The following is a 19,822-nucleotide window of genomic DNA, read 5'->3' on the forward strand; positions in this document are numbered from 1 at the left end:
CTTCTGCTCTTTAAAATGGTGAAAAAAAGACAAGGGAAACGAACCAGTTCAGAACAATTAAAGAACTACTGATACTGTTCTCCACTTTAAAATCCTATAAACTGCCACTTCACTTAAAAATAAATACTCTAAGATGTCTCCATTTATACCAAGAAGAAAGTACCTCTGAACTTTCTTCTAAGGAATTCTTTTTTCCTACTGGGCCCACTGTGGTCTTCTTCAAGAAGGTTCTCGTGCCTTGTATGGTAAAAAAATAATCCACACACATGCCCATAACTATGTTTAAGTGATATTAAAATAATGAAAAGTGTTGAACAGTAACATAAATGCACTTTTTTATTAAATCTTTTTTATATTTTGGGGAACTACATTTTCACAAAAATATACAAAAGAATTTCTTTTTACAAATATTTACATTCAATATCAGAAAACAATGATAGCTACATATTTTAAACTTATATTTGACAAATATAGTCTTGAATTCTGAAACTTAACACTCCAGGAAAAGTATTTTTTAATTTTTTTTTTTAAATAAAGTACTCAAAGTTCATATTCAAATTTAAAAAAATCTTAATTAATGCAAAAATCTGACATTTAATTTTTATATATATATACTTTAAATAAACATACAACATTGTTACAGGAATTAGATGTTCATGGTGGAAACCAAAATGGAGTACACTTAAACCCATGATCCTTATTACAGTAATACATGACTATACCTTTGGACTAGTTTAAAATACCTTTTTTTTCTTTTTTTTTTTTCCTGTTAAAGCAAGAGGATTATCTGACACACTCCATAATGAAACAACAAATCTGAACAGACACCTGGATTTTAAGCTTAAAGAACTACAGTAAAATATTTTCGTAAGGTAACCTGACGGGGGAGTGGAAAGGAGAGGAGGTGCTCTGGTGCTGCACAGAGCACTGCTGGAATGGGTTTCCAGATGAAAGACTGCAAAGAACATTATTTTTCTACAGAATTTCCCAATGCCTTTATTAGCTGTCCCTTGCAGAAATAGCTGCCACCATGAAGCTGTTTTCCATGTGAGATGAGGAGACAATAATTTGTAAGGGCAGCAGAAAAGCAGGACCATCCCCATTGCTGCATTTCCACTGCTGTGCTGGGCTGTCACCAGTTGCACAGTGTTCAGCATGAGAAAAGGAGCTGCTGCTTTTCCTCTGCTAAAAATAGTGAACAAACCAAGCCACAAAGCTAAAAGTGCCTTTTTTTTTTTTTTTAAAGGGAATGGTTCTAATGCATTTACTTAGTTTGTTACATTTTTAAGTTATCATTTTGGGCTTGAGTGTATTCTGAGATGGAATTTTACATTAAAATGCCTTAACTTGCTTCACAAATCAGTGATGCAGCTTTTCCATTACTTTATGCTGTTTACCCATAACTGAACTAAAAAGCAGAAATGAGGCTAATTACCAGATACTGGTTAAAAAAAAAAAATTCAAGCTATTTTGCACCTGAAACCACACCACCAGGGTATGCTAGTAGCAAGAAAAGGAAAAACAGACCAGAAATGTGTAAAGTACTACCTAACAGCACCAACATTTCACAAAAGTACAGGAAACCACTTTTATGTCATGCAATGTGTGTCTGTGTTCATGCCTGGAGTTTCTTTAGAAAGGATGTTTACTGGATTCCAAAAGAATACAGTGTAGCACATGTCCTGGGTGCAACTGGTGGTTGAAAAAAGCATGGTGTTATGGCAGTACCACTTCCAGCTCCATTGCATGGAAAGATCCCCTCCTTCTCCCCCATCGCAAGAATTTGCAACTAAGTTAATAGAAAATTCATTTTCAGCAACAGAATGCTTGGGATTGGCTTTGCATTACAAATGCCCACAGTGACAGCAAAGCTGTGGTTAAAGCTGGCTGACCTCTCAGCCACTACAGTGGAAAAATAAACTTATTTGGCGGTGGGGAGCTGGGATAAGGGCTTCTGTGGGAAGGAGGAAGAGCAGTAATAACCAAAGCTAAGGAAGGAATAATGGAGGATATTACATGAACATTTCCTTTTTGTTTTCCCTAAAGGCTTACAATCCTGCAGAGGACTGAAAATAAAATACCCCTCTACTACAGCCCTTTTTCAGAACCCACGAATGCAATGCTTGTTGCAGTAATGTACATTTTTGTCCTTACAGCCTCAGCTCCGGCCTCAGTCCCACTGAGAACAGCTGAAGGCAGCAGCAGCTTTATGAGCTCTGCAGCATCACACATGATGGGACAGTGGCATTTGTCCCCTCCTAAATACTCATTTTAGAAAACTGGTAAAGCACAACTGGCCTTAATGCTCTGGTCTGAAACACCCGTTATGTGGGGGCCACTTAGCAGTTAAGTGGATAGAACCTGCTTTCCTTTACAAACAGTGCAAATCACACATATCTTCACATCACTGGAACAAACATGACAATAGTTTGGGGGATATCATTAAAAAACAAAAAACATTCGAGGTTTGTTGGTTTTGGTCTGGGGTTTCTTTCTGTTTTTCAATAAGCTCTCACATGACATCTGTGCCCAAACTGAGTGGGATACGTGCTGCTAAAGGGCAAAATCACTTTGTAGGGTCTTGAAGTTATCCCACAAACAGCAACAGAAACTAAGGAAACACCTATTTTGGCTTATGGAAGAGAAATCCAAACACACTGAGCAATAGGAACATCCTGCCTCTCATGTCCCATACTCAACTGCCCTCTAGCAGGTGGAGAAGGATCAGTCCAGCTATTCACGCACAAATTGTGTGTTTCTTACAAAGAGTTGCCACAAGTAAAAGTCCAGTTGTCTACCCAGCACCTATAATGAGTTTGGATTGTTTTTTACATAAAGTTTACCTTAATTACTTCCTTGTTTTGTAATGGTTTACTATGGGATAAAACCAAGAACTTTATACTGATTTATTTCTATTCAGATGTATTTGTAGGGTCTACATTATATTCACCTGAGTTCCTATATATTTGAAGGCCCATGGCATGGAACCACTGAAGGAAAACTTGGCTCAAGTAGGATCTGAACTGTCGTGTGCAGATTCCTCTCGCTCTCACACCTCAGGTTAAACATAATAGAACCCACAGTTTTCATGTCTGTCATCTTAAATGTTGTGAATGCCTGGGAACAGAACCAAGAACTGCTGAATAGGAAAGAAACGAGAGGCAGTAATTGCTACAGCTTGGTTATGAAGAGTTTTCTGAAGTATAACATTTCTTTGGTTTAGTATTTTTTGTTTAAAGAACATTTTCAGAGGAGGCCTATTAAAACAACTCATGTTTGGTTTAGGTGGCAGGATGAGTAGCCTTTTGAAATACATCCTTAAACTCTTTTGCCTGAGCTCTCAGTACTACAGAGCACTTCTCTCTTTATAGCACTGTCTTTGTTCCAGCGTGCCTCCACTGCAGCTGTGGGTAACCTCAGCTCTAAACAGGTGTCCCACAGGTACAAGAGTGGAGACAGCAGTGAGTGGAAGTGGCTGCATCTTCCCAAAAATAGAGCAACCAAAGTTGCCTGCAGCCTTCCCTTGAGCCCTCTCCTGCTCTCCTAAGAAGTGTAAGGAAGTCCTCACACTTCCCAAGCAGCCACTGAATATTTCCCACTTGAAGCAAGATGTTTGCCAGTCACCACCTCCCATGTCAGTTCTTCCATCTTGCTTTTGCCTATTTTTGAGTGTTCCTTTCTCTGCTTTCCTGTCTTCTGCCTTTTCTCCATGTTCGTTTACTGGTTTCCTGTTACTGTTTCCTCCACCCTATGTTCCATAATTCCAAAAAAAAGAGGATAAGAATTATGGAAATTTTAAGAATTGCCTATTGCCATCATGCTAAGACCTTACACTTTCTGTTGTTTTGTTTTAAACAGAGGGGGAAGAGAACACATGTTCCATGCTTTTTTTCTCCTTTACTTTCCAAAGAAGTAGTGAATTGGTTGGATTGCTGATCTCACAATAAACTAAAAAAGAGATCAAGGTATTAAGGTTATGACTGGTTTGCTGTTAGTAAACTGAGAAAAGGATGGTGAGTGTTTACCTGTTCTAGCATCAAATTCACTGAGAAAAACACCTCAGATGCAAATGGTTTTGGCAAGGAAACCTATTGTGGCTTTTATGCATATTAGACACCTAAAATATTCTATTTTTATTTCTAAAATGAGATATGCAGAGTTCAAGTCTGAAGTCAAAGTCAAGTGAAGAGCAGAAGCCAGGGCTAACAAAATAAATGGGCTTCATGTAACCACCCAACAGTGAGTGGTGTGAAGAATGACAGCAGGCTTTGGCAAGCACATGGATCTATCCACATGAGCAGAAATCAAATGCTGCTAAAAATTTTAGAAAAACAGAGCAGATTGCAAGGAAGCATTAAAAAACCCAGTAAGAACAAAAAAGCACACAAATGCAATGCAGCTAGGGGTGTTTACATCACTGATGTGGCAATTCATTTTGTGACTTGCAGTCTTACTTCCCTTTCTGTAGAGTCTACAGGATGCTCCACTTTGTTCAAGACTACTGCCTATAGCTTACGTTAACACAATTTATAAAAAAAACACTTTCAGGATTAAGGCTGGTCACATCTCTGACACTGAAAATGACACAGGGAACATGTCACCTTGCCTGATTAAATGCTGTATTTGAAGCCAACATCCTTTTCTTGTCACACTCTTACACTTTGCCCAGCACATCCAGCCTGGGCTCTGAGCAGCATCCTGAGGCAGGGAAGGTGCTTGGGGCCAGCTCCAGGGCGCTGGGTCTCTTGGCAAACTGGCAGCTCAAACAGTGGGGCTGAGGTGGTTTAGGCAGCAGCTTAAGAGGATCATAGTTTTAAACTAAGCCACTCCTGAATGCTATCAAAATCCTGCTCTTGGTACTGAAGCCCTTTATTTTGGTCGTGTTTTAGACTGAGGAGATGTCTCACCTGCAGTGTACCTGCTTTCTGATGGCACAATTCCAGGCCAGCATTAACCTGGACTGGTAGAAAGTTCAGTTATGCTGAAATTAATCTTGCTAACACTGAAACCCCGATACAGAGCAAAGTAAGAAGTTGCTCTGAATGTGTGCTTTTCCTCAACTGTCACCAAGTGATAAAATAGCCTTAATTTTCTGAAATACTATCCTTTAGTTTCACAGCATTTCTTGCTTTCCCTAGCAAAATCAGGAAGTCATATATGCTGACTGCCTTCTTGAGAATTAAAAAAAAAAAAGAAGATTTCAAGTCTAAATGATTCAACATATTTGGGTAATTTGCTCTCTCTGACCTAATTCCCAACTGTGTTCCTCAGTTCCTGCACTGTGGCAACTTTCAGTTCTAAATGCGTTTATTTTTAGTATTTCCTTGCTCCTAGGAGCTGGATTTTCCTTATTCTCTTTTTTCTAAGTATGCTTAATAGCTTTCAAGGGCATATTTATTTTTTTAAGTGAAATGCAATTTTATTTTAATTGACTCAGTTCTCTAGTTAATTCCTTTTATTACCAAAAATATTGCTGACTAAAGATCCCAAAGATGTATGTTTGCTGCTAACCAAAACCACAAGCTATAGTACAAAATCATCCACTAGTGATTAAATTATACAAAGAACTTTTGCCTCTCCTTCCCTGGTGCTGTATAACCCCAGAAGAGGCTTTCTCCAGCTTCAGGCAGAGCCCTCCTGCTCTCAGTTCTCTCTGATGCTTCCAGATGAAAGGCTTTCACTAGTCTCTCCACATTCCAGCTTCTTCCCTGACCTATCCTATGGGGTTCTGTCATCCTTCTCCGTTGAGCATCCAGCCTCGAGCTCCCACTGCCTATCAGAACAGGCAGCCTGTTCCCATGTGCACATGCTTCAAGCATGGGTGGCAACAATTAGCAAGTTACTACAGTAGCATTTAATGTAAACTGTAAATGAGGCACGGTAGCAAGCACCATCACAGACAAAAAGACAAAAACCACCATAAAGCTGCCAACTTGGACCATGCTGACAGCCAGCTCTTCACTTCAGCAGAGAATCACAGCTACATTATGTTCCAAACTGCAATTGAGGCTCTGCTGACTCTTCTCCTCAATATTTGTGATAATTCCCAGCTGGCTGCCACCATTTTACCTGGCAAACCATGGAGCAGTTTCACCAGGGAAAACACTAGCTACCAATTTGGGCTGCAAGAGGAGGAACAATGCTGGCAGTTCAGTTTTTGAAGAGCTCCTCAGCTTCCAGCTCCCATCCCAGCCCTTTACAGTAGCAGTGAGGTTTGGAAGAGAGTGAAGAAGCAGGGAGACCTGGAGGCTCAGCCTCTCCCACTGCAGCTCTCAGCCTCACCCCTCTCAGAGCAGCCCTGCTGCAATTCACCTGCCCCTTTTTTCTCATCCTTCAGCTCTGGTGTGGCCTTTGGGATTCCTCAGGGGAAAAGCACCAATGGACAAATTATCAGTGGAGAGGCACAACATTAATGAAGGGTGTAGGGGGAGGGAGGAGAAGAGGACCAGCAACAGGGATTCCAGGAAAAAACCCTCTTGATCCACATATCTTCTTCACTGGGTGAAGGCCTACAGACGAGCTCACTGAGCCTAGGATTTTGCGGGGAAAACTCAGAGACAGAAAAATAGGGACTTTGATCCTGCAGTCTGAGTAGGACAGACTGTGAGGGAGCTCTTAACAGTCATCCATCTCGATCCAATGAAAGGCAACTTTAAAATAGAGGCAGGACAGATCTTACTTCAAGTCTGAAGTCCTGCACAGATGTGTTTAATATAAGGGATAGAATCACAGCCATCAAAGAGCACACTGCAAACCATTTCTCTGGTAAAGAGAAGATATAAACACCAGAGACTAATTTTCATGTACAACAGAGACAGGAAACAAGGTTATGAGATACATCAGGTCTAATCACAACTCTCATATGCAATTCCCCTAAACTCAAAAACATTACTGGCAAGATCTCCCTGTACACTCATGACCAAATCCTTAGAGTTTTTGCTCCTGTAGAATAGCAGCTGCATGACTGGCAAGACTTTGCTAAGAACCATCACGCTGAGAAACCTGATAACCGTTTAGTTCATCAACTTCTTTAAAATAAATATTTGTTATAGCTTGATATATAAAATATATTACCTAAGACAGTTGGGTAACTAGTTTTGTGTAGCACATAAAAAGGAGAGCACAGAAGTTTGGCTCTGTAACTGTTCTCTTCTACCTGCAAGCCCTCCCATTCCCTCTGTAACCAACATGCACACAAGAAGAGATGAGGTTTATTTCTCTTTCATCTGGCATAAGAAAATGCAAGAGATGAATAGTAGTGAAGCCTACTGACTGACCTAAACAAGTCCCACTGTCAAAGCAATGCTGGCTTGCACAGAAAGAGAGCTTTCTGTTCACAGCAGAATGCCACAATGAGAGCAGTGCTGATAATTAGTGACTTTTGATCCCTGCTATGTTGCATGAATATGAACTGTCTGTAATGCTTCTCTGTGACATGATTTAGACAAACAGCTAATGAAATCTTCCTCACTTGTACCCAAAACACAGCTTTGTTCAGGTGTTTATCACCACAGAAATGTCTTTCCAACTTAGAATCCCAGTTACGTTGCAGGATAGAATAAATGCTTGAGGTGACAGCAGGTCCATTCAAGGAAGCAGATGACTGGACATTTTTTACAATCAGAAGAGAAATCTTAATAGAGACATCTCCCAGCTAGTCCTAACTCTGTTAAAAAGTTCAAATGTATAAAATATAATGCTTGCAAAGTTCTCTCTGAATCTCCCCTATGATGCTGAGAAAATAAAATCAATTCATATTGCTCTGAAATTCTATTTTTGCCACTGGTGACATCCCAAGCTTTATCAACAAGAAGACTACAAAATCCTCACCCTGGTCCTCATTTCCAGCAGAGAGGCTCACAGCCCAGTCAAGTAACACAGCAATAATCTCTCTTCCACTGAGAATACTTTTATTCACAAGGCAAAAATTGGGAGTTAGACTTTTAGGTAGTGGGCAAGGCACTCGCAAAGTGAGCAAATCTATTTTTGCTCATAGAACTAATTTAATGTTTAAGTGCAACAAAAACACTAAATTAGCCATGAAGATCATGCATATCCAACGGCTTTCACCAGACATGACTGTGACCCAGGCCTCTAAATACAGAAATATTTCAGTCATAAGGAATCAACTCTATTATTTTCTGCTTCACCAGATATGATGTTGCCTTTTGACCAGCCATAGAAATATAATTTCCATTATAATAATTAAACATTTATTAAAATACTATATATTTAAGAGTTAATATATGGTCTCTCCCAGTAATAAAATATGGAATACTCTTTTAATCTATGCTATTTAGACCTCAAAACTTAAAAGGAAAAACATTCATGCCGAAAATAGATCAATGTACAGCACTAGGTCAGAAATAGCATCTCTCAATTAAAACCCCAAGAACTTGCTGTGAAACTGTACATTGATTAACAATTCACTTTTTCCTTTCATCCACATGTTTCGTTTTCAACATCTGGCAGTGAGTGGAATACAAACCCAGATTATCTGACACTGTAGCCAACCTAGCCTCAGTGTGTTTGTGACAGTCCATCCTTCTGGCAGACTCCAGGTCCTGTCAGTCAGAGACAGATTGCTCTGTGTCTTGGGTCATTTCTTACGCATGCAGGGCACAGTAGAATGTCACATTGCAATCCTGGGTATTTCATGCCTGGTACTTCATGCAGCGTCCTCTTTGCAAGTCTCCATGTCTCCCTCAATGAGGCATATGCACACACTTCCAAACAAATAAGCTGTGTTTTCAAAAAGATATTAAATATGAGATATAGAAGACTACAATGCTGTTAAAAGAAATGCGTAACACAGCCAAAAGAAATTTCCATCAAAAGTAGGATGTTCTGAACATTCATGTCAACGTTTTAACTTATTAAATCTTAGCTGTTCACATTAACATTTGGGATATTTATTTTGTCACAAATATCTTTTTCTCTATGTACAAACAGGAAAGCAAGCACACAGATAAAAGGCTGAAGGCTGAACTTGAGCTTTTCGTTGTTATGTACAGTTCCTGTCCCGTGGTGTGTAGAGTTTGGCAGCAATGGCAAGGACACCTACCTGCAGTCGTCCCCTCCAGCACTGACCACGTATCTGTCTCCACTTGTGAATCGAATATTAGTTAAGTGGGCAGAGTGACCTAAAAATCGTTTATGTTTTGCCTGAAAAAAGCCAAACAACAACAGAATGAGAAAGTCTAAATATTCTGTACCCTCTTAAATCAAACAAGGCATGCATGTTTTTATCTACCTTTTTATTGCATCACATATTTGTAACATTTGAAAGTTATATAGGTTATCAAATGTGAAAGATCTCCTGAAGAACAACTACTATTTATATAGCTGCAATGTAGATTAAATTGTCAGGCAATAAGAGAGCACTTGAAAATTGGGAACAAAGCTCAAGCTAACACAACAATATGAAATACATCTTGTCACATGATTAACTTCTACGTTTTGTGTAAAATTCCTCACACTGAAAAAAAAAATATTTTCATTGCAAGTGTGTGAGCAGTTTACCCTGTGCAGTCTCAAATCTTGAAAATTAACAGTGAAAACAAATTTAAAAAACATTATAAATATGAATTATAAAAAACCAGTGAAACAATTTAACAGTGTTGGTGAAAAATCTGTAAACTCTTCATCCATAAAGATACACAGATGGGACTAAAATCACCAGCTATCTTCCTCATTTGTCAAATGGATCAGAGGTGGAAATTACTAAGGGCTTTGAGATTTTCGGTAGGCAGGCATTATGCTAAAGCAGACTGGCAGACAATAGCAAGACCTACAAGAGGTTACAGCAAGAGGTCGTGCAGAAAATGGTAGGGAAACTCTGAGGTGGAGCATGTGTATGAGACTATAGATCTAATGCTACACAGAGTAAAAAGCTACAAATTTAGAGAGAAAATATTTCCATCATATGTCTTCTAGAGAAATAACCAAGGTCCTAATACCAACAGTACTTGTTGTTATAACCATGAAAAAACAAGTTCTTACAAATTTTTCAGGACACGGAAAGTCAAACAGTTTGACCATGCCAAAATCATCGCCTGTTACGAGATTGATTCCCGAGTGAGAGACACAAGCACAGTTCACATCAGCTTTTTCAGCATGCCTGGACCAGATTCCAATTACTTCATCCCCTAGAACACTGAAACAGAAGAGCAAGAGATTCTTTTGAACACCACTGCAAAAACAAGAGTCAGGAAATAGAAAGCAGATCTCATATTGTAACTGGCTCTATAAAAATGCAATGTTTTCATTTTATCCTCACACATGCACATCTTACATAGCTTTTATTCTGTAATTAATTTTTGCATCATTCTATAATTGCTTCTGAAACTGATTGAGTGATATAATTCCCAAAATATTGTGGCCCATGGCAATGTGAGACAACCAGAGGTGAAATCAATAATACGTCTATTGTCCAGTGAGGCATTTGCAAAAAAAAAAGAAAACCAAAAAAGAATAAAGGAAGGACAATTAGAGAGAGAACATCATAGCATAAGCCTTAGATGAATAAGCTTCAGCTTCTGGAAAACAAAAAATTTTATATTCTCTATTGCATATAACTATGTTCTGTTGATTCTTTAATATTTTGGTATCAATCTAAAGAAAAGTATCTCTGAGTCCAGTGAAGATTCTTCATTATAATCAGAGAGAGAAAAACTGTCCTAAACAGAAAACACTATTATTTTAAGGTTTCAGAAAAGTTCCTTCGCAAAGCCTTGTAAAAAGGCTCTTACTCAGCTCTGCTTACAATGTATATGCATACTCCACGAATGCACAGACACAAGAAGTTTGTCTTTTGTTAATAGGTGAATGATTTGGGAATTTTTCTGTGATTCTTTCCCCCCCAATTCAGGGCACAGAACACTACATGCAGAAAGGCATGGCTTACATCAGACATACTGAATTGGGTCAAAAAATACCAGTTTCTTGTTTTTGTCTCAAAAAGGTGACAAAAATTGATTACCCAAACAAAAACCAGAAATCTATCAAAATGGGCCTTGCAGAGCCCTCTAAAAGCTTACAGCTTTAGTTGTGTACTGCAGCAAAGAGGCAGGATTATTATTGTTTAAAGTGGTTCATATGTGGAAAAATTTCAAGTATTTATTCTCAATTTTTGCCTGAGGGTGATAATTAGAGGACAGTAATTGAAAGCAGGCAACAGAGACTGAAATAAGGCACAGAAAGCCAGAGTTGTATAGAATAGAAAACAAATTATTTAACTGTGAAATAAGAATAAAATATTATTATATTCATATTATACTTTTATTTATATATACATTTTTATATAATTTATACATAAATTATACATTTATGTGTGTATATATTATACTTCATGTAATATCTTGAAAGAAATATAATAACTTTAACGTATTTAAAAGTACTTTTGCATGCCTCTTAATATGCAAATGTTAATAGCAACTTATACAGATACCATTAGTGTAGTACTGTAAATAAACTTGAATTACCCCAGTCATGTATTGGGTTATCATGTTTTGATATATTTTAATTGTCCTTGTACTCTCATCACTATTTTGAAGAAGAATAGTGTACTATTCCAGATAATTTGCAGAGTGCAGTGAAACAAATACTGAGGCTGCTAGCTCAAAGGAGCTAGAGATACTCAGTGAGTACAAGGACACACGTGCGAGATCAGTTTTATCAGATTCCTCAGGGGTCAAGCAGCTCCCCTCTGCTGAGGGGTCTGCTGTACTGCCTTTTGCTGTGCTGCACTTAGGGGAGCTGCTGCCAGAGCAGATGGGTGTGTTAAAAGAAAAGACCTGACTGAAGGGATCAAATCTGCTTTTAAATAGCGTGCTTTCTGGAACTTCCAGGTGTTTTAACAGCTGTAAATATGTGAACCATTTACCTTGTCCAAGTAGCCCATGTTATTCTGTCAATCACAGCCTGGTCCACAAGCTGCTTTCCTGAAGGCACTTCATACACTTGCCTTTTGTAAGACCCAGTAGAGACCTTTGAGGTGACCACAGAGAATTTACAATACATTAGCTTGTTTCAAAAGATGAAAGCATAATTCCAGAGGGCTTTGGAAAGCATCTGTGTGACAGTTACTTCCTAAAGTAACTTAGCTATGAAGAACACTTAGTCAATGAGTTGAAAATACTCAAAAATTTACACAAGCGTAAAGCAATAGTGAGAAAGCATAAGAAATCTTAACATTTAAATGTCAAATTAATAAAAAGTAACTGAAACAACTCACATTCTGCACATGTGTGTTAGTGTGTGGGTATACACAAATAAGGCAAAATAAATTCCTATCTTGAAAACTGACACAAAGGTGTTCCTCTTAGGCTGTAACTGTTGATTTGATGATGAAAGAAGCTTATTTCTCCTCTCAGATGCAAATAAAATATAGAAAGCATATTATATATACTTTTTTTTTTTATTTTAAGAAATGTCTTAAGCCCTCCTATAGTTGGAAGTTGCAACACCATAATTTTGGTGCTGCTCCACAAAGATAATCACTAAAAAGACATGTAATACCATCGTGCTGGTCAGGGAGATGAAGAATTCATAGATCCCCGGGCCCTGCAGAATGACAGACTGTACTCCCTCCTCCTTTAAGACAGCCCATCATCATCAGAGGTAGAAAGGCAGGGAGACACATCACAGGGGATTTGAAATCTGTCTCTCATTTCTTTGCTTATTTTCTGCATTTAATCTCCAGGAAAACTATTCAAAACTAAAGGCATCCACTTAGCACTACAGCAAAGTAAGTCTAGTGACAGCAACAAACTCCAACACTTAGTTACCAAAGTTAAAAGTCGTCAAAGGAGAATACTTGCAGAGTATCTGTCATGAGTATGTTTTCCATTCAGTACCTTGAACAATCAATGACTGATACCTGGAGATAAGAGCTATCAGCAGAGAAGTCCATCTGGATTACAAAACTTGGGATATCTTTGCAATAGCTGATTCGATTTAGTGTCGGGCCCAAAGTCAGATCATAAAAATCCACTGCATTCTCACTGGAACCAACTGCTAGGTAACGAGAGTCTGGGCTAAACCTGAACAGATAAAAGGGTGTCATGAACACAGGTTGGCACTTAAAACAGATTATAATATTTGAGAAGTACAGGTAAATTTGCATTTCAAGTATCTGCTATCCAGAACTAGAGGGAGGCAGAGTATTTAGTCCGCTAAGCAAAATAACTTTTGAAATTAAATTTTCAGGGAATGCATATCCAGCAGAAGGTGGCAATAATTTTGGTACAGATTACACATAAAAGTGAACTGGGAACATCTCTTGAATAACTCTGTTCATTATGTGATTTCATGACCATCTCATGCTCTAACAACTTGTGACAGACCCCTGATGACTCTGACTCCCTGATGCTATACTTACAAGGTTTAAAACTAGAAAACTGAAGTGCTGTAACCGAAGAAAAGTCAGAACTTCTAGATGAAATGTGCTGAATAAAAAAATGTAAAGCAAACCTTTTGTTTGCCCAATGTATCTTTGCACACTGGTTTCTTTCCTCCAGTTTTCCTTTCTAGTCTTGAAACTCAGTAGCTTCCTGAGCTGAACAAATTCCTCACTGCCCCTTCTGTGTTACTGGGGAAGTTTTACTTCAGTTCTCTCTGAAACATACCTTGGGACAGCTTTCCAATTCCAGCAACCCCCTAACTCCTAGCAGAGCTCTCCTGCAAGGTCTCTGTTTGCTTATATTTCTCTCTCATCCCACTTTGCTCTCCAAAACTTTCCTTAGCTGATCATGACCAATTTATCTCACAGAAGGAACAGTCTGTTCCTCTGCTCAGGAAACAGAAGCAAAATTTTACTTCTAAATCCTTTCTAACAAACACAACAAAGAGCAAACTGACAGACTGGCATTTCCATTATCTCTCACAACCCAGTCTTCACTTCTAAGCTTCTGATCTCACTTTACCTCCTACGAATCCCTTTCCTCGAGCGTGTCAACCACACCACATGCTCGGTGGTGTCACTGGCAAACCTGCTGAGGGCACTCGCTCCCACTGTCCCTGCTGCCACCAAGATGTCAAACAGCACCGGTCCCCACACCAGCCCCTGGGGAACACCACTTGTCACTGGTGTCCACACCACCAGTTGTTTTGGCTGATGCTATCTCTTCATGTACCACCTCCTCCTTTTTTATTCCTGGTATCAGAGTAATCACACAAATTCCACAATTTACTTGTTGATTCTAGCCCTCTAAAATATCATTGCAATGCTCCTCAGAACACTGAATTGTATTTTTAAAAACCAAAATATTAGAGATTTCTAGCATACTACAACAGAAAAGGCATTATATTTTCTGACCTGATATCTTGGATTGCTGATCTTCTGTCCCTTTTTTTCCCCCAAATTTTTAGAGAGGTCACAAGTAGGATAATAAATTCTCCATTTTTCATGCCAATAGCTACCATATCACCTTCTGGGCTGTAACAAACAGTACGAGCTGCATGTCCTAAGCTGACTTTGTTCAGCATCTTCTGTGAAGAAATAAAAACCCAGAATAGCATCTGTTACTATTTGTCCATATTTTAAAGGCATCTTATGCTAACAGTCTGTAAACAGGCTAACAACACCAGATGGACTATCTTCAGAATACAATAAAAAACAAGTTTCAAGTCTGCAACACCATCAAAAGGCTATTTTTTTCCCTAAACAAGTATTCTCCAATACCTACCTTTTCAGCAATATCCCAGAGTCTTACTGTGCCATCTTCTGCAGCAGAAAGGAAAAAATCTCTGGATGGATGCGTTGCCAGGCCCCAGATTGGTCCATCCATATGACCATTAATTAGAATGTTACATGCTGCATTTTTCTCTCCAACTTCAATTATTTCAGCATTTCTTGTCCCAACGAGAATTTTCCCCTTGAACAATAGTGAAATTATCTCTGATAAAATATATTGACCTCTCACGATGAACAGTAATTAAAATATAATCTAGAGCTGTAGTTCTGTCAAGTTTGCTTAAGTCAAGTTATTAAATAATCAAAGAAAACTTATTTTTTAAACTCCTCTGATTTATTAAAGTACAAAGCTCTGTAGAAATCATGATGCTAGTTGAGTTACTGCTTGTCATTTGATATTTGATATCTAAAGTGTGGAAAGAAAATGGAAAAGAAATCTTTAATTAGTCTTTAATAAAAATATATATGGAATATTATCCTAACAAAGAGTGAGATCCCACAAAGTAGATGTTTTTCTGCCACAATATCAGTTGCAATTCTAGCTTAGCCTTTAATTTCAAATACTAACTACAAGAGAAAGCAGAACTAATTTATTTGATATTTAGAGATCAACCCACAAATTACAAGCTTTATTTTACAGACAGGCAGCTTTCTTTACCTTGCCTCTACAAACAGAGCGAACACAGTCTGTGATTTGTCCCGTCTCTAGTCTGAAGGCACGACATCGTTTCAGCTCCTGATCCCACAGCTTAACTGCTCCTCCTTCCTTTGAACTATGAAGACATCAGGAAGAAGCATGAGCATAACAGCTGGCACAGAAAGGACAATTAACAGAGGAAAGAACTACATTACTTAATGTAATGTACTGCAAATGAGACATTTGAGTATATTTTAAATTGTTAAAGATTCAATTTGACTGAACAGTTGTTAACATGCTGAGCCTCACAGCCAAGCAAGACACACCTGATTCCAAGTCCTCACTGTTCTACTTTACAGAACAAGTTGAAAGATGGGTACTGCTAAGATTAGTCTGAATGAGTAGTTTTGAGGGAATTTGTCTAGTCAAAAGAACAGTTAAGTGTGCAAACTGACACCTTAATAATCAGACAGGCAGAGATTTTCAAATTATAGTTGAGAGAAACATTAAAGGTATGTGTTTTATTTCTGTGAAATAAATGACTGAAGATTTTCACTTTTGTGAAAACTTTATTATTTTCACTGCTGTAAAATAAATTACACAGATACAGCAGAAAAAACACACAATAGGTCTTAATTATGAAAACACTAAGTACTTCCCTCCCACTTGCAAAAAACCCTGGTATTACAGTACAGAACACATTCAAATAAAAAGTTTCTAAAAAGACGACAATGTTTACTGAAACAGTGATAAATTGGGCATCTATAGTTGAGCTGGGACATGTGGGCATCTATAGCTGAGCTGGGACATGTCTTATCTGTCTTCAATCTCCCCTAACAAAAATACAGTGTTCCACAATATCGAGCTGCTTGTGTTACAGCTTTGATTACTGAATGATCCCTGACAAAGAACTTCAGAATGTTTAATCACAATTACTGATTTTGTACTACTGTTATTATTATTATTAAAAGAACTACAGTAGATTATAAATTGATACTCCTTGCTTTGCTTTGATACTATATTCTTTGCTTCCCCACAAGCACTGTTTTGACATATGATTGATCATTATACTCAGCAAGAAGATTTTACCAAAACAGGCTGGTGAACTAAGGCAGAAAAAAGCACGTAATCTTCCTAAATGAAAACTTGTTTTGCATACTGTCAATACTTCATTTTCCCGAAGGAGATAAATTCTGGATTCTTATTGTTATTCATTACTATTTGTTTCAAGTTAAATACTAATTATCAAGAGCCTCTGAAGCTTAGCAGTACAGAGAACATCCTCCAAAAAAAAATCACAACAATGTTTATAAATAGCAGAAGGAAATATTTCAAGCACAGAAATAAGTAAGTTTTCAGTTGGGTCTGAAAAGATAAGTGGCCTGTGTCCTGCAAAATGGGGCACTATCATGTCATCAGATGGACTGTATTACAGCTGAAGCGTTTTTTTATCATTAGGAAGGCACCAAAAAAAATTTAAATGGTTGAGGAGGTATTTTGCTTGCAACCCCAGAAACAAAGGACCTTGCTGTACCTTAGATTTAAAAGAAGACAGCTTGCCTCTGCCATCATAACTAAGAAGATCTTTCCTTTGAAAGACATTGTGCATCATACTGCTATAAAATGTGTAATTCATGTATTTAATCACAACTGTGCAAATTACTTGGGTTAACAACCTCAGTACATCTTCTGTGAAAGAAGTAACCAACAAGGACTAGGTAACTTACAAGTGCTTAAAGCTAAATGGGTGTTGGAGCTAGATAATCTATAAGGCCCCTTCCAACCCTAACCATTCAATGATTCTAAATTTCAGGCTAAATGCTTTCTCTTACAATTCACGGGAAAAAGAGCTAGTTGAAGTTCACATGGGGTTACCTGCACTTTGGAGGTGGTGGCTGCTCTTTTTCTTAACACCTATCAGGGATCTGAAAGGGACTACTCTTCTACCTTTAATGCCTCAACTAGTGTTGATAGGATGAATCCAAACCATTTTGAAAGAGTACATGTGCATGCAGAAAACAAAGAATATAGAACACTCACGGCCTTTCTTTGCCTCCTGTAACAATCAAACCATCCCTCAGTGTGGTATACATTGTGAAAACAGGTCCATTGTGAGCTTTGGCCACAATTCGTATCAACACATGGTCTTTCCAAACACAAACATCTCCACTGATAGTACCTGTAAATGTCAAGTTATTCTGAAAAGGGGAAAAATACACTCATCATCTGATTCTGAGTAAGGTAAGAAGAAAAACATTCAGAAATAAAGATCATCACCATTTGCATTTAGGCTAAACTGCTTTTATTTGCTGCTGGAGAAGAGGAAACTGTGGAAGAGACATTAAGGACCTCTAGGGACATAACAATGAGTTACTATATTCCTTCTTGATGTCTGAAAGATGCTTTCTTGTAGCTTGAAGAAAATCATTGCATTTCTTTTTGCAAGAAGAAATGCAATGACTTAAGCTTCAGCCAAAGGGTTATCTGTGCTTTCAGCCTATCAGGTGTGCAAAAAAGTAGAGTACCACAGTTAAGTACTGAGATTCTGCACAAGCAGGCAATTTGGACCCCCTTGCTATGTATGTTATGCTTGCAGTAATTTTTGTGGTTAAGTGAAGAGACTCGCAGGATTACAGTAACCTGTTCTTTACTTTTGCTTCCTGCTCTTGAAAAGTATTAAAAATAAATGTAATTACCTCTGAAATTTAAGAGCAATTTATTAGGATTCCAACAGAAACTGGTTATTGAGCAAAACTGACTTAGTAACTTACATGGATCCTCAAATTCAGTCTCATGTGTAGTACCACCATGTTTTAAGAGTATCAGTACACATGTACACGTGTGGCACAAACACTTTCCTTGACTGAAGTGGGTTGATGCTCAACAGTCTTTTTTTTTCGGGGTGTGTGGCTCTGATAAAGTAAAAGAGGACTGGAAACGAAGTTGAGAGCAGATCCTCGGATCATGCTCACATAACTGGTGGGCTTTTCCAACTTCTGTTTAGGGACAGCTAAACTAGCTCCTTCTGGGACAAAAACAACATGAGCACTCCCAGAACTGCTCCCTACAGCAGTATGGAGAACACACCAGGTTTGGCTTTATTCAGTTTGCAAAGCATTTCACAAAACCCCTGCAAGCTCTGCATCCTCAAACCTCATACCAAACTTCAGGCCATTCAGCATACAGCCTGATTCTCACACTAAGAATCTGTCTCTTCATAAGAAAGTTTACAGAGGTTTCCCAAACCACTGACTAATGGCTGGGCTGGGCATCAATAAATTATCATTTGGAAAAAATCCTGTTTCTTTGTCAGACCTTCATCTGAATCAGGCAGATATCACTGTGGAAAAAAGATAGTGTGGCAAAAAAAGGAAACCACAGGCCACTTAGAGTTTCAAAAATCAAAGCTTAGGGTGTAAATTCAGTCTGGACCAACCAGGCAAATGCTCAAACAGGACAGAAATGCAGGCAATCAAAGCAAAGCACCACTTCACAAAAGAGAGCTGTGCTTTTCTGCCCAGCTGAAGAGATGAGTACTGCTCATGCAGAGCAGCTCTGGAAACAGCAGTGAGTGGAACTTAGCAACAAGGCCTGCACATGTCCAAAACCTCCAAAGCAAAAGAAACCCCTACTGCAGCTGTCTAACAGCGTCCAACATTAATGAATGCCCAGGACAACACTGCTCTCTGATCACCCATGAGCAGTAACACACACAGATTGTAAAACAATCACCTCTGTGTGGGCATAAAATTAGCCTCATTTCTACTGTTTGGTTCCTGCAGTCTAGATTCAGTTTTGTTTTACCTGGATTACATAACAAGCAGTGTGTTATCATTTCAAAGCATCTATGTTTGTTTCTCCAGAAACATACAAACCCATAGTCTTTTCTGTTCTAAAGACAGCTGGTACTAGTTCTAACTAGCAGATAAGTAATAGGAATGCTAAACTGAGTTTAATAAAACAACTGATATAGTCATTAGCAGGTTATAAAAGTCTCTCTGAACTGAATAAAGGCAGAAGGGTAAAGAGATGTTTGTTTTTATGCATTTTCAGGTGGTTTGTTGAAGTACGTACCGCTCCAAAAGCTACAGAAAGCATGGTCTGCATGCGGGCATCTTCTATGGAGCTCAGCAGCCCTTTTTTACTGAGGAGAGCTCTTCCAGCCAATGTCCAGAACCTTACATGTTTAACTCCCACAGAAACAAACTGTGTATCTGAATCTGGCCTGAATTCTGCTACAAATATACGCTGGTTATGACCAGCTCGGCTGGCAATTTTGGCACCTGGCAGAAAGAAAATGGACATTTTGAATTTGCTGAGAAAAATACACATTTCTGATGAAAAAATGTTAACATAATTTTGACCCATATGAAGATTCCTCAGTCGGGATCCTTAGCTGTCATTCTGAATGTGTATCAACCCTTAAAATGAGCACAGGCATGTTCTGACCACACATCTTTCATCCTGCCTAAGATTATATAAACACACAT

The 19,822-nt window shown here is 38.4% G+C and overlaps 1 protein-coding gene across 3 annotated transcripts in view; it reads right to left on the bottom strand.

Annotated features, from left to right (window-relative positions):
• Window positions 1–405: 405 nt before the first annotated feature.
• Window positions 406–19,822, bottom strand: part of EML5 (EMAP like 5) — a 111,739-nt gene continuing 92,322 nt past the window's right edge. For all 3 annotated transcript variants that reach the window (XM_069018049.1, XM_069018048.1, XM_069018046.1), the window contains 10 exons: window positions 19,407–19,615; window positions 17,373–17,530; window positions 15,354–15,468; window positions 14,688–14,876; window positions 14,318–14,490; window positions 12,881–13,043; window positions 11,885–11,988; window positions 10,003–10,156; window positions 9,065–9,165; window positions 406–8,742 (listed from right to left, as the gene is read on the bottom strand). In XM_069018049.1, the coding sequence (XP_068874150.1) occupies window positions 8,706–8,742; window positions 9,065–9,165; window positions 10,003–10,156; window positions 11,885–11,988; window positions 12,881–13,043; window positions 14,318–14,490; window positions 14,688–14,876; window positions 15,354–15,468; window positions 17,373–17,530; window positions 19,407–19,615 (1,403 nt within the window). In that variant the 3' untranslated portion in view covers window positions 406–8,705. The remainder of the gene's footprint in view (window positions 8,743–9,064; window positions 9,166–10,002; window positions 10,157–11,884; window positions 11,989–12,880; window positions 13,044–14,317; window positions 14,491–14,687; window positions 14,877–15,353; window positions 15,469–17,372; window positions 17,531–19,406; window positions 19,616–19,822) is intronic.

Source organism: Aphelocoma coerulescens, chromosome 5 (assembly GCF_041296385.1).
Source record: "Aphelocoma coerulescens isolate FSJ_1873_10779 chromosome 5, UR_Acoe_1.0, whole genome shotgun sequence".
NCBI classification, from domain to species: Eukaryota; Metazoa; Chordata; class Aves; order Passeriformes; family Corvidae; genus Aphelocoma; species Aphelocoma coerulescens.